Source organism: Triticum urartu, chromosome 3A (assembly GCF_056163025.1).
Source record: "Triticum urartu cultivar PI428250 chromosome 3A, HENAU_Tu73, whole genome shotgun sequence".
In the NCBI taxonomy this organism is placed as follows: Eukaryota; Viridiplantae; Streptophyta; class Magnoliopsida; order Poales; family Poaceae; genus Triticum; species Triticum urartu.
This window is the reverse complement of record NC_141875.1, coordinates 724,110,511-724,124,663: the sequence shown is the minus strand read 5'-3', so window position 1 is coordinate 724,124,663 and position 14,153 is coordinate 724,110,511. Positions and strand designations below refer to the sequence as shown.

Sequence of the window (14,153 nt, the reverse complement as noted above, 5' to 3'; positions counted from 1 at the left end):
CTATGTAAAACATTTCAATGCAAAAACAAATGCGATCATAACCGCAACCAAGGTAACAATTGATCCAACGGCATAATGATACCAAGCCTCGGTATGAATGGCATATTTTCTAATCTTTCTAATCTTCAAGCGCATTGCATCCATCTTGATCTTGTGATCATCGACGACATCCACAACATGCAACTCCAATATCATCTTCTCCTCCTCAATTTTTTTTATTTTTTCCTTCAACAAATTGTTTTCTTCTTCAACTAAATTTAACCTCTCAACAATAGGGTCGGTTGGAATTTCCGATTCACATACATCCTACATAAATAAAATCTATGTCATGTTGGTCGGCATAATTTTCATAAACAATAAATGAACCAATAGTTATAAAGATAATATATATACCACATCCGAATCATAGACAGGACGAGGGCTGACGGGGGCGGATACCAAAACCATCGCACTATATAAGATGCAATAATAAAAGTAAGAAAATAATACAAGTATCTATGTAAACATACAAGTAAGAATATTTTTCCTTTCAGAAAGAAGATAAGAACAAGAGGCTCACCACGGTGGTGCCGGCGATGAGCTCGGCGCGGGTGATCGACAGCGGTGAAGACGGGGACGGGGCGTGACGGACCGCTAAACCTAGATAAATATTGAGGAAAATGGAGTTTGGAGGTCGAGCTTGGAGGGGAGAAATCTTAAGTACTGTGGCTCGGGCATTCTATCGAACACCTTGTGTGCATAGGAGGTGAGCTAGAGCACCACCAAGCCCTCTCCCCCTCGGTCAGAAAAAAACAAAGCAGTGTGCTCTGCTCTTACGCGAGGGGTTATATATAGGCACCTCATTGGTCCCGGTTGGTGGCATCAACCGGGACTGAAGGGGAGCCTTTGGTCCCGATTCAAGCCACCAACCGGGACCAATGGTGGTGGGCCAGGCGTGAGGCCCACTGGTCCCGGTTCGTCCCACAAACCGGGACCAAAAGGTCCAGATGAACCGGGACCAATGGCCAACGTGGCCCGGCCGGCCCCCTGGGCTCACGAACCGGGTCCAATGCCCCCATTGGTCCCGGTTCTGGACTGAACCGGGACTAATGGGCTGACCCGGCCTGGATCGTTGCCCCCTTTTCTACTAATGTATGGTAGGCTATGTAAAAAAAACACCAACATATCGAAGCGAAAGATATACTATATGGTTTGAGTGTGCCTGCATGCCTCAAACAGTCAAAGGGCTGGATGAATCTGCTTGATAATCTCAAATCAGCACATCGACATGGTGTGCCTAGCATTTTTTTCATCGTATAATTTTTACCCTTTAGAATAAATAAATATATTTTTCATTCATTTTGAAAATATTTTCTTATTTGTTTTGTCAGGAAATCTGACGTTTCACATCGACATGGTGTGCCTAACATTTTTTTCATCATATATTTTTTACCCTTTAGAAAAAATAAATATATTTTTCATTCATTTTGAGAATATCTTCTTATTTGTTTTGTCAGGAAATCTGACGTTTTTCCTTGAGTTTGTATGCAGCACACGGTTATTTTTTCATTCCTTTTGAGAATCTTTTCTTATTTGTTTTTTAGGAAAACTGACATTTTTTCTTGAGTTGGTATACGGAGTGTGTATGCCGCAAATGGTGACCTTTTTCCAGTGTACATGCCAGCAGCTCCGGATCCCTTTCCTCCCTCCCTTCTTCTTTTTCTACAAAACATTTGTAATCATTGTAGTTCCTCCTTGGCCGAGCTACTTCATTCAACAAATTTAAATGAAGGCCTTTTGTACGTACTGATAATTAGTACTCCCTCCGTAAACTAATATAAGAGCGTTTAGACCACTATTTTAGTGATCTAAACGCTCTTATATTAGTTTACAGAGGGAGCATATCTTTTTTTGATAATTAGTACATATATCAAAGTAAAGGAAGCTGCTTTTTTTGCATGAAAAAAAAGATGCTGCACGCTATATATCAAAGTAATGAAGTCATTTTCAGTTACACGCTATGTATGCATGTTGACCGGGTAAGAAAATCGAGACGCCTTAGCCGTGTTGTTGCACGTACCGACCGACGCGGTTAAGCTTAGCGAACACGGCCCAGATGCCTTTGCATGTTTTTTTTTTTGCCGGATGCCTTTGCATGTATTACAAGCTAGCTTTTTTGTGTGTGGGAAAATTAAAGCTAGCTAGGTGTATATGTCACTTCCAATCACAAGACAACGTACAAATGTGCGGCACGTACGGACATACTAGTATGTGAGAAAGGGAAACATTGCATTCGTAGGGGCAAGCACAGCCAAAAACCAGTCGTACTTAGTCAACTAAAAAAGAAACAAAAAAAAACTAAAACTTGTGGTGCACGCTCGAAAGGTATTGGAAAACGCATACGTAGGTGTTGTGTTGCCTACTCGTGAAGGAAGCTCGAGCGTTTGCCTCCGTGCACAAGGCTATAGCACTATATAATGTCGTTGCCGAACAATCGAACGAGAGAGAAAGAGAGAAACTAGCTTGAGGGCGAGATGAACACGGACAAACTTGGAAGGGTATTTTGTGCTGCCGTAATTGCGCAGCTTTTCCGTTTTTTCTCTTTCCTTATTATCTGATTACAATCGCTAGTCTGCCCTCCCGGTCCGGCCGCCATGATCCGCGTAGATCGCGCTGCCCCGCGATCACGTCCATAGCGAGAGCCGGGCGACCAGGAGGGAGTAACAGAAAACAGAAAGGAAACAAGGAGGGCTCGTTACATGCGCCCCCACAACCAACGTGCATGCCTGGGTCACATCCGACCCAGCTGCACTGATTATTTTAAACGGAAAACTATCTAGCCTGTAGACGTGAGCTTATGACAAAGGCTAACATTCTCCCCTCTAAGCTCAACATCCTTTGCTGATTTCCTTGACACCAAGCTTGTGACGTAGCTCAATGAACTTCACACGCCCAAGTGCTTTTGTCAATGCATGGGCCACGTGGTCATCAGATCCCACATGATCAAGCTGCACCTCTCCATGTTCAACACAGTCTCAGATTAAATGGAACTTGACATTGATATGTTTGCTTCGATCATGATGAACGGGATTCTTCGCCAGCGCTATTGCAGATTTATTGTCAATCAAGAGCCTGAACGCACCAGCTTTTCCCCCCTTCATTTCAGCAAGCAGACGATTCAGCCATAGGCCCTGGCAAGTAGCAGACGCCGCAGCCACGTACTCTGCCTCACAGGAGCTGATTGCCACAATCTTTTGCTTTTGCGAAGCCCATGTAACAGGATTGCTGCCAAGGAAGAAAATCTGACCAAATGTGCTTTTACGATCCTCAACGTCGCCGGCGTGGTCACTGTCACTATAGCCCAGCAGCTCACTTTTCCCTGAACCACGCCCATAGCAGCACCCATAGCTCAAAGTACTGCGCATGTACCTAAGTATCTGCTTCACGGCTGTCCAGTGAGTGACTGTAGGCCTTTCCATGTATCTGCTCACTATTCCAACTGCATGAGTGATGTCCGGTCTTGAGTGCACCAGGTACCTTAGGCTACCAATTATGCTGCGGTACAGAGAAGGGTCGACAAGTTTTGCAACGTCATTCTTCCTCAGTTTGAGCCGACACTCCATGGGTGTCTGACATCCATGGCACCCTTCCATTCCAGCAGCTTCAAGAATTTTCTCTGCATAGCTCCTCTGACACATCGTTATAGAATCATTGGATTGAGTTACCTCGATGCCCAGATAGTAGCTCAAGAGACCGAGATCACTCATTTTGAACAGCTCTTGCATTTGATTCTTGAACTCGCCGATGGAAGTCCTGCTGGTGCCGGTGATGATGAGGTCGTCTACATACACACCCACTAGCAGAAATGAGTGTGCATCACCGTGGCGATACACGGCATGCTCCAGTGGGCTGCGCGTGAACCCCAGCGTGCTCATGGTCTCGTCCAGCTTCGCGTACCAGGCCCTCGGAGCTTGCCGCAGCCCGTAGAGCGCCTTCCGAAGCCGCAAAACCTGTTGCTCCTTGCCGACGGTGACGTACCCCGGCGGCTGCGCCACGTACACTTCCTCGGCGAGGTCACCATTGAGAAAGGTGGATTTTACATCCATATGGTGCACCTCCGAGCCGGAGTGCGCGGCGAGCGCGAGAAGCAGCCGCACGGTCTCCATCCATGCCACTGGCGCAAAAACTTCCTCGAAGTCCACGCCTTCACGCTGAACATAGCCTTTCGCCACCAAGCGGGCCTTGTACTTGACGATGTTGCCGTCGGGATCGCGCTTGACGTGGTACACCCACTTCAAGCCAATGGCTTTGTGGCCGGCCGGCAAGTGGGCGAGCTCCCAGGTGTTGTTCTCGCCTATGGAGTCCATCTCCGCATCCATTGCCGCCTTCCAGGCCCCGTCGCTAAGCGCCTCAGTGATGTCGCGCGGCTCCTCTGCCGTGAGCAAGCACTGGTCGGGCTCCTCCCATACAGCCTCATGTTCTGTTTCATCGAGAACATTGGAGAGGCGTCGGTACCATATAGGTCAGGAGTCAACGTCGCGCCCATCATCATGCGTGGGCGGCGTGGCCCAACGCATCTCCCTCGCTGCAGCCGGCGTGCAAGGCTCGGTCCGCGACATGCTGGGCGCCGATGCGGCCGGCGTGTCGGCGGAGTTCAGTGGCGACCCCAATGGTGGTGTAGAGGGTGGTGTTGCTGCGCTCCTCTGTGCAGGTGTAGGCGAGTAGCCCGTGTCTAGCTCGTGCACACCATGGTCATTTGCATAGACCATGGTGAATGTCGTCGGCGCGGGTGGCATGACCGCGCCCTGTGCATTCCAAGTCCATGGCCTGCTCTCCTCAAATAAAACATCACATGTGACTTGTACCTTTTGTGTAGCCGGATTGTACACACGATAGCCTTTGGTTCCTTCCTCGTAGCCAACGAAGATCATTGGGGTTGATCGATCTGAGAGCTTAGTCACTTCAGGGCCAAGCTTCTTGACATGCGCCACACACCCAAACACACGTATGTGCAGCACACTTGGCTTGTGGCCGTGCCAAGCCTCATACGGCGTCACCCCGTCCAAGCTGCGTGTGGGAGCTCTGTTGAGCAGGTACACCGCAGTCTTTACTGCTTCAGCCCACAAATACGACGGCACGGCCATGCTTTTGAGCAAGCAACGCGCCATCTCGACGACGGTCTGATTCCGGCGTTCAACCACTCTGTTTTGCTGAGGGGAGTATGGGGTGGTCGTGTAGTGTTTGATGCCCAGCTGCTCGCAGTATCCTCTGAACTCAATGGAGTTAAACTCACCGCCCCGGTCAGACCGGAATGCGCGAAGCCTGCATTTTCCCTCGTTCTCAGCCATTGCCTGCACTTTCTTGAACTTCTGATGAGCTTCATCCTTGGATTTCAGTAACTCCAACCACATGTATCGACTGTAATCGTCAACTATCAGCAAGAAATACTTACTGCCCCCCAGTGTGGTTGGTGTGATTGGCCCACACAAGTCTGTATGAACAAGCTCAAGGCCTTTCTCTGCTCTGTATCCGGCCACTTGAGGAAAAGGGGCACGGTGCTGTTTGCCCAATGCACAACCATTACAGTACTCCTCGACGCGGTCAATGACCGGCATCGCACGTACCATTTCCTTCGAAGACATGGCAAGTAAAGCTCTAAAGTGCAGGTGTCCCATCCTAGCATGCCAGCGCCAGGTGACATCTTCAGTCATGGTGAGGAGACAGGCCGGGGAGTCAATGCTTAGTACGCCCGTGTACAATCTGCTCGCCGTCTGTTTGACGCGAGCCAGGATGCGCCGGCCCGGATCTTGGATGGTCATGATCCCATCTTCAATCCCTATCCTGCATCCACCCTCATCCAACTGCCCTACTGAGATGATATTGCTGCGTAAGCTGGGAATGAAATAGACTTCAGAGAGAGCACGTTGATCACCATTCTGGCAGCGAAACACAACAGCGCCCCTGCCCTTGATAGCCACCAGAGAGCCGTCTCCGAATTTCACTGTGCCGTGTACACCTTCATCAAGTGTGGAAAACATGTTCCTCTCCCCAGTCATATGGCTGGACGCCCCTGTATCATAGTACCAAAGGCCATCGGGTGAAGGCACGGGAATTACTTTCTCCTCATTCAAGAACACAGCTTGGGGCACCACTAGCTCAGGTGTAGAGACGTTGGTGACCACGGCCATGAGCAGGCCCTGATCGTGTTCGTCGCGATCTTCGCGGACCAGGTTAGCCTGTTCCTTCTTCCCTTGTTCCTTTTGCTTCTCAAGCCATGACCAACAGTCCTTTTTCCAGTGTCCGACCTTGCCGCAATAATGGCATTTGCCTTTCTTCTTGCCGCCTGAGCCGCCGGATCCTCCCATGCCGCCGCTGCCCGGCGCAGGTCTGCCACCGCCGCCGCCGTGAGGTTTGGGCTTGCCCGGCGACTTGTTCTTGCCGCCGCCGCTACCGGACAATGAACCGCCGCCGCCGCCCAGCTTCTCCCGGGCCAACCACTCCTCATGAGTGAGCAGGAGGCACCCGGCGGTATGCGCGCCGTCGTCAAGGTCGTAGTGATCCTCACATGCAGAGAAGCGGCCGACAAGCTCCTCGATGGATATGGTTTTCAGATCAAGCAAGGACTCGATCGCCATGGCCATTGGGCGGTACCGACGCGGCACCACTCGGAGAAATTTCTGGACTGCCTTGTGCTCGGTGACGGGGTCGCTGTACAGCTCCAGATCGGCGACAAGGGCGGCGAGCCGCAGCCCGAAGTCCTCGACGGACTCCCCATCTCTGAAAAAGAGATCCTCGAACTCCCGCCGGCCCACTTGCGCCTTGGCTTCACGGGCGCGCTCACTGCCCATCCGCATCGTCTTGATGGTCTCCCATGCCGTCTTCGCCGTGTCCTTCGTGGCCAGCACACGCATCATCTCTGGCGGAACGCCGGTGAGAATGATCTGCAGCGCGCGCCGGTCGTCGTTCTCGTCGGCGGCGTCGTCGGTCACCGCGGACCAGACGCGGGCGACCTGCAACTTGACTTGCATCACAAGCGCCCACTCCTGGTAGTTCGTGCGCGTGAGCATCATGGACGCCCCCGACTCCTCTCGTACCATGCGCTCCACCACGCGGTACTCGCTGCTGCCGCTGCCGGTGAGGCACGTGAGCGGCGCCTTGGATGAAGGCGTCTTCAGCGGTGACTTTGTGCCGCTCTTGTTCTTCTTCTCCTCCTCGCTATCCGACATGGTGCGCCGCGGATCGGACACCGCCGGCCACCGGAGAGTGGATCGAACACCACGGCTTTGATGCCAAATGTCGTTGCCGAACGATCGAACGAGAGAGAGAGAGAGGAACTAGCTTGAGGGCGAGATGAACACGGACAAACTTGGAAGGGTATTTTGTGCTGCCGTAACTGCGCAGCTTTTCCGTTTTTTCTCTTTCCTTATTATCTGATTGCATTCGCTAGTCTGCCCTCCCGGTCCGGCCGCCATGATCTGCGTAGATCGCGCTGCCCCGCGATCACGTCCATAGCGAGAGCCGGGCGACCAGGAGGGAGTAACAGAAAACAGAAAGGAAACAAGGAGGGCTCGCTACATGCGCCTCCACAACCAACGTGCATGCCTGGGTCACATCCGACCCAGCTGCACCCATTATTTTAAACGGAAAATTATCTAGCCTGTAGACGTGAGCTTATGACAAAGGCTAACATATAAGGTCACGCCCGGCCCTAAGGCCAAGCACTTCACCACCCACAAAGTAACACAGATCAGATCATACACACCGCCGGTCCGTGGATCACTTCACTCCATCGCTATTCCATTGACTGATGAGCTTTGTGAAAACTAGTTCCTTGGTGATGGGGCGCCACAGCAGCAGCAGCAGCAAAGCCGAGGCCGGCAGCGAGCAGCACAGCAAGGAGGACAAGCATCACAAGCACATGGAGCAGCTCGCCCAGCTCGGCGCTGTCGCGGCCGGAGCATACGCGCTGGTATGTCTATATTCCTAGCACTATTATTACCTTGCTATTGCACTCTTTCATTCTCAATTTGTAATTTTTGTTAGTTACTTAGCATCATGAACTTGTGTTGATACCGTAGCACGAGAAACGTAAGGCGAAGAAGGACCCGGAGAATGCCCGGTCACACAGGATCAAGGCCCAGTTCTTTTCAGGCAAGATTTTACAGAATTAGAATTCTGGAAAATTCTCCCAGAATCTGCTTCTCCCAGAATCTGTTGTCGAGTTCTTTTCAGAGATTGTAGTTTGAGATTCTAGAAGCTGTTGTGTGTTGAATTGTCTGTACTACCCTTAGACAGAATTTGTTTGATGAAATGTTAACAAACTCAAGCATCAATCCATCTACCTATTTTATCTATCAACAATAGCTAGCATCAATTCAAGCATTATTCAAGCATGAAGAAATAGAGAGATGCAAAAAGGAGGGCTCACCGTGAGCGTCGGCGTCAAACTTTGAGGGACGGGGTTGAGGGCCGGGGCGGACTGAGGGGCGAGGAGGAGCTGAGGAGGGAAGCTGGCCGGCGGAGGCGGGGGTGGCGTGGCCTGGCCGGCGGCGGCGCGGCAACCCTAGCCGCTGCCGCGAAGCTGGCGGGGCGGGGCGAACTGCCGGGCGGGGAGGGCGGGGCAGACCGGGCAAGGGAGGCTGGCCGGCGAGGGCGGGGGCGGGCTGGCCGGCGGGGGCGGGGGCGGGGCGGCTTGAAGCTCCGCTGCCCCGATGCGGTGCGGTAACTGGGAGACGAGCGAGCGGTCGGGTGCGTCCGCTCGTTTCGGGGTCCTGGGCTGGACTGCGGGGTGACATTTTGACCGTAAATACGTAATACAATAGAGGTACAACTATACTTTAAAACGTTTTCTTTGGTGGGACTTTCCAGAATCCAGAGATTGTGGGAGAAATTAGGTATTTTGGGATTTTGGGATTGCACTAGGATTCTGGAGAATCCGATTGAGATTTTGGAAGTTCAATCGAATTCTTTTCGCTCGGGATTTTCGAGACCAAGATTCATAATCTGCTCAAAAGAACTGGGCCCAAGGAGGAGATCGCAGCCACGGTCGCCGTTGGTAGCACCGGTTTCGCCTTCCATGAGCACCACAAGAAGAAAGACGCCAAGAAGCACGGCCGCCATTGATCTCGGCACATATATATACCATGTATAGGCGGCAGCGCTCTACTACTTATACGGTTACGAGGTTTCCATTGTTGTCTTTTTTCAGGGTGTGTTATTCTTCATCATATGTACGTCTTTCTTGACAAAGGGCGTTTTTATTATTAAAAAATGTAGCATTAAAACACAAAGCATTATGAGTAACACTCGGCCTCTGCATAATTAAAATGCACATAACTAATTCTAAAAAGTTTGACAGAAAGAAAAGAAACAAAACCGACAAAACGGCAATAGTTGAGTCCTATAGATCAACACTATGCCTATATCGAAAGTGGAGATGTGTCAATCCGGAAGTTATGTTGCCACCGATGTTGGGAAAAACCTCCGTAACCACCTGCTTCAATTGTGTACAGACCGCCTTGAATAGCGGTTGATACTCCGCTCGCTATAATGTAGACCAAGTATATATGAAGCGAGTACTACACCGGAAAATAACTTATAGCGGAGAAATATTTTTGTCATTAAAACCAAATCATTTCTACATAGTCATTGCGACCACATTAAGGCATATGCTCCCACCCTTATTATCATTTTGAACCTATTGGAGTACCGTCCAACCAGTGACCAAAAATATTGGCAACACTTATGGGTGGATACAAATTTGACGCTATTTGGATAACTCACAACGTAGAACATGCATACTTGCATTGAAAAAAGAGGTGTTTGATTCTCTCATCATGAATACAAAAACAACACTTCTTACTCCCTTTTCAGTTGCGCCGTGCGAGGTTGTCTTTGGTTAGCACAACGACCCTACAAAGATAACACATGTAGATTTTGACCTTTAGTGGAATCTTCGACTTTCATAGTTTCTTATTACTATCCACGGGTACCTCAGAATTCATGGGTGCACGGTATATGGATCAGTCTACTGTGAAAGACCTCGATGTAGTAAGGTTCTAGCAAAACACATCCCGACCTTGTGTCAGGTTAATCGAATCCTGCCTGGACAATAGATTATGCCATGACGTAAGTCGAGGCCCAAACAAATGCCACCTGAACGGAATATTCGGCGGGGATGAACTGAGCACCTACGCAATAGTATTATTCTCCTCGCGAGCGGCGATGTACAAGGATGTATATTGTTCTTGGAGACTGGCATTGCCTAGCCAGATGTCTTCCCAGAAACGAATCTCTGACCCATCCTTTATCGCGAAAGACCGAAAGAGATGTTACTTTGCCGGCATTAGGCTAGCCCAAAAGTGAGAGTCTCCAGGTTTCCAATATGCCCGAGACACCTCCTTTTGGCCTAAATACTTGTTGCGCAACATGGTTTGCCAAACACGATCCTCAACAAGTAGTTTGAACAACCATTTACTAAGTTGAGGCCATTCTTGACATGTAGGTTATGAATTCCAAGGCCACCTTGGTCTTTTGGCCTAACCACACTCCATCCGTCCAGTTTGTATTTTTTTCTTTTCCTGTCTTCTTGCTAAAAGAATTTGGATCTAAAATAGTCCAATCTTTGCAAGACCCCTTTTGTTAGTTGGAAGAAAGAAAACATATAGAGAATCATAGTTGTGAGGACCGAGTTAATCAAAACCAGTCGTCCCCAAACTAAGAGCAGCTTTCCTTTCTAACTGCTCAATTGTCTATCTAGACACTCCTCTACATGCTTCCACTCCGCAATAGTGAGACGCCTATAGTGAACCGGTATTCCCAAATACCTAATCGGGAATTGGCCATGCGTGCAACCAAATAGGTCAACATAATTGGCCGCTGACTCAACAACTGCTCTAAAGCAGAACAATTCACTTTGATGGAACTTAATTTTTAGACCCGACATTTTCTCAAACGCCAAAAGCAATAGTTTCAGGTTTCGAGCCTTGTCTAGGTTATGTTCCATAAAAAGAATTGTGTCATTGGGATATTGCAGAGTAGAGAGGCACCATTCACAAGGTGTGACACTACTCCTACAATTTGGCCATCCTACTTGCGCGTTCAATCAGAATAGCCAACATACCAGCAACAATGTTAAATAACATTGGCGATATGGGGTCACCCTGCCGCCGTCCTTTTTTGTCTAAAAGTAATGGCCACATCATCATTGACTTTGATGGCCACACTACCTCCAGTTACAAAGTTTTGGATCCCCTGGCACCATTTATCGGAGAAACCTTTCGTTCTTAGGGCCTGTTAGAAGAAAGACCATTTGACTTGTCATATGCTTTTTCAAAGTAAATTTTGAATACTAGTCCACTCATGTTTTTCTAGTGCAATTCATGAACGGACTCATGCAGGATTACAACAATTGAGTATATTCCTTCCTTGCATGAACGCCGTTTGAGACGGTCGGACCACATGTTTAGCCATTGAGTTTAACCTATTCGTAGCCACTTTGGTAAAACTTTAATGTTGACATTAAGGAGGCATATTGGTATGTACTGTTGGATCCGTTCGACCTCCTTGACCTTCGGCAAAAAGAAAGATTCGCCAAAGTTATGTCTGAATACATCAAGTCTCTCGGCATGAAGACAATTGAATAATTATAAAAGGTCATCCTTGATGATACCCCCGAAATTCTGACAGAATTCCATGGGGAAGCCATTAGGTCCTGGAGCTTTGTTGTGTACCATTTGGAACACCGCCGCTCTCACCTCCTCTTCCGAGAATGGTGTCGTAAGGATATCATTTTTTTCTGCCGTGACTTGTGGAATATCATCTGTTTGAGTCTCGTCAAAGGTGATGTTCCCTTCAGCCGTCACCCTGAATAGAGATTTGTAGTATTATGTGATAACATTTTGAGCTCTTCTTGACCTTCGATCTGCCCCTCATCTTGTTGGAAACTGTAAATACATTTCTTCCTATGCTGCCCATTACAATCAATTGGAAGTATCTTGTATTACTATCACCGAGCAAAATGAAGTCAGCTTTGGATCTCTGGTAGTATTTGATTTCCTCTTCTCGCAAAAGCCTAGCCACCTTCTCATTAGATAGATTTTTCAATTCAATCTCTTGTTGAGATAAGGTGCATGTCTCTGCAATCTTCTCGAGGTCGTTAATAATGGTGGAGAGTCGTTGTTTTTCTTTTTTTATATTATGTTGGTGTGTTTCGCCCATCCAGTGAGGTGTTCCCTCATGGCCCTTATTTTAAAGTTTCATCTCTGAATCGGTGTACGACCAATGGCAGTCCGCTCCCAAGCATTCTTAACTATGTTCATAAATCCTTCCTGATATAGCCATTCCAATTCAAATTTGAAGGGGCAACGGGCGGATGGATTTGTGGAGTTAGAATTAAGAATGATGGGTGCATGATCCGATAATGCCTAGATATGCTCAAGGGCTAGCACTGTTATGAAAGGAAATTTTAGTTCCCATTCGGTGTCCATGAGTACCCTATCAAGCTTCTTGTATGTCGGCACAGATCGATTATTAGCCCAGGTGAACTGTTGCCCTGACATAATGGCCTCTCGAAGATCCAAATTGTCTATCACAACACTGAATAGAAAAGACCAATGCAAACCAACCAGTGGTTGGATGGTTAGAGGGACTGTGGTGTCCCAGCTCACCAGGGTTTAAATTTTGGTGCTCGCATTTATTCCTGGATTTATTTCAGGATTTCCGGCGATGCGCATTCAGTGGGAGGAGACTTTCCTGTCGACGACGAGGTGCCTACGGTGACTTCATAAATTTCAAGATGATATGTCGCCTCAGTCTTTCAGAGATGCTCATAGGGTTAGGGTGTGCATGCGTTCATGGGGTGAGTGTATGCGCGTGTATATGAACGCTTGTGTCTGTACTGTGTTCAAAAAATAATAAAAAGGACCAATGGGTATGGAAGTCGTCGTTATTTTTCTCTTTCTGATACCTAAAAATATTAAGATTATCTTCAATAATCATTGAATACGGATTATCCTTAGTCACGTTCACTAATTCATGAAGAAAAGCCGCTTTATCTTAAACAGCAGCAGCGAGTAGTTATTTTTAGGTACTTCCTCTGTTCCTAAATACTTGTCTTTCTAAGCATTTCAACAAGTGACTACATACGAAGCAAAATGAATGAATCTACACTCTAAAATATGTCTACATACATCCGTATGTAGTAGTCATTTGAAATGTCTAGAAAGACAAATATTTAGGAACGGAGGGAGTACATGCCATGTATGCATGTTGACCGGGTAAGAAAATCGAGACGCCTTAGCCGTGTTGTTGCACGTACCGACCGACGCGGTTAAGATAGCGAACACGGCCCAGATGCCTTCGACGAGTAGTGCAAGCAGAGCCAAAAAGTATTGGAAAACGCGTAAGGTACGTGTTGTGTTTGCCTACTAGTTAAGGAGGCTGGCGCTTTTGCCTCAGTGCACAAAGCTATAACACCATATAAGAACACCCGCCAGCCCTAAGCCCTAGCACGTTACAACTCACAAAACAACCCAGATCACACATATATACTGCCGGCCCGTTGATCACTTCACTCCATCGCTATTCCATCCACTGCTGATCTCTTTGAAAGCTAGTTCGTTGGAAATGGGGCGCCACAGCAGCAACGCCAGCAAAGCCGAGGCCGGCGGCGAGCAGCACCGCAAGGAGGAGAAGCACCACAAGCACATGGAGCAGCTCGCACAGCTCGGCGCCGTCGCAGCCGGAGCATACGCGCTGGTATATATATTTATATCCCTGGCATTATTATTCCCTATCCCCTTGCTACCACAATCTTTTAGTCTTAATTTGTATTTCTACTTAGATATTTAACGTCTGGAACTTGTGTTGAAACTGCAGCACGAGAAGCACAAGGCGAAGAAGGACCCGGAGAATGCCCGGTCGCACAGGATCAAGGAGGAGATCGCAGCCACGGTCGCCGTTGGTAGCGCCGGCTTCGCCTTCCATGAGCACCACAAGAAGAAAGACGCCAAGAAGCACGGCCGCCATTGATCTTGGCACACAAATATAGCATGTATAGGCGGCAGCACTCTAGCTACTTATACGGTTATGAGCTTTCCATCATTGTCTATTCTATTGTATATGCACTCTTTTATTAACTAGCTGAAAGTTGTTGTCCTTGATCGTGGTGACTA

General features: G+C 48.4%; 2 protein-coding genes across 2 annotated transcripts; both read left to right on the top strand.

The window, feature by feature from the left end:
- Positions 1-7,816: 7,816 nt before the first annotated feature.
- On the top strand, positions 7,817-9,102 carry LOC147982224 (abscisic stress-ripening protein 1-like). Its single transcript, XM_087517294.1, has 3 exons — positions 7,817-7,948; positions 8,058-8,114; positions 9,007-9,102. The coding sequence occupies exons 1-3, from the start codon at positions 7,817-7,819 to the stop codon at positions 9,100-9,102; spliced, it is 285 nt and encodes a 94-aa protein (XP_087373420.1).
- A 4,356-nt stretch (positions 9,103-13,458) lies between these two features.
- LOC125527828 (uncharacterized) lies at positions 13,459-14,153 on the top strand. The gene is made up of 2 exons (XM_048692337.2): positions 13,459-13,737; positions 13,858-14,153. Exons 1-2 carry the CDS (start codon positions 13,606-13,608, stop codon positions 14,008-14,010), a joined length of 285 nt encoding a protein of 94 aa, XP_048548294.1. The 5' UTR covers positions 13,459-13,605; the 3' UTR covers positions 14,011-14,153.

What these genes read in the sequence shown, in the direction of transcription:
- LOC147982224 (XM_087517294.1), top strand. Translation starts at nt 7,817, where the DNA reads ATGGGGCGCCACAGCAGCAGCAGCAGCAAAGCCGAGGCCGGCAGCGAG. An exon ending in CGGCCGGAGCATACGCGCTG is followed by an intron (nt 7,949 to 8,057) that starts GTATGTCTATAT and finishes TTGATACCGTAG; the next exon opens with CACGAGAAACGTAAGGCGAA. An exon ending in CCCGGTCACACAGGATCAAG is followed by an intron (nt 8,115 to 9,006) that starts GCCCAGTTCTTT and finishes ACTGGGCCCAAG; the next exon opens with GAGGAGATCGCAGCCACGGT.
- LOC125527828 (XM_048692337.2), top strand. Translation starts at nt 13,606, where the DNA reads ATGGGGCGCCACAGCAGCAACGCCAGCAAAGCCGAGGCCGGCGGCGAG. An exon ending in CAGCCGGAGCATACGCGCTG is followed by an intron (nt 13,738 to 13,857) that starts GTATATATATTT and finishes TTGAAACTGCAG; the next exon opens with CACGAGAAGCACAAGGCGAA.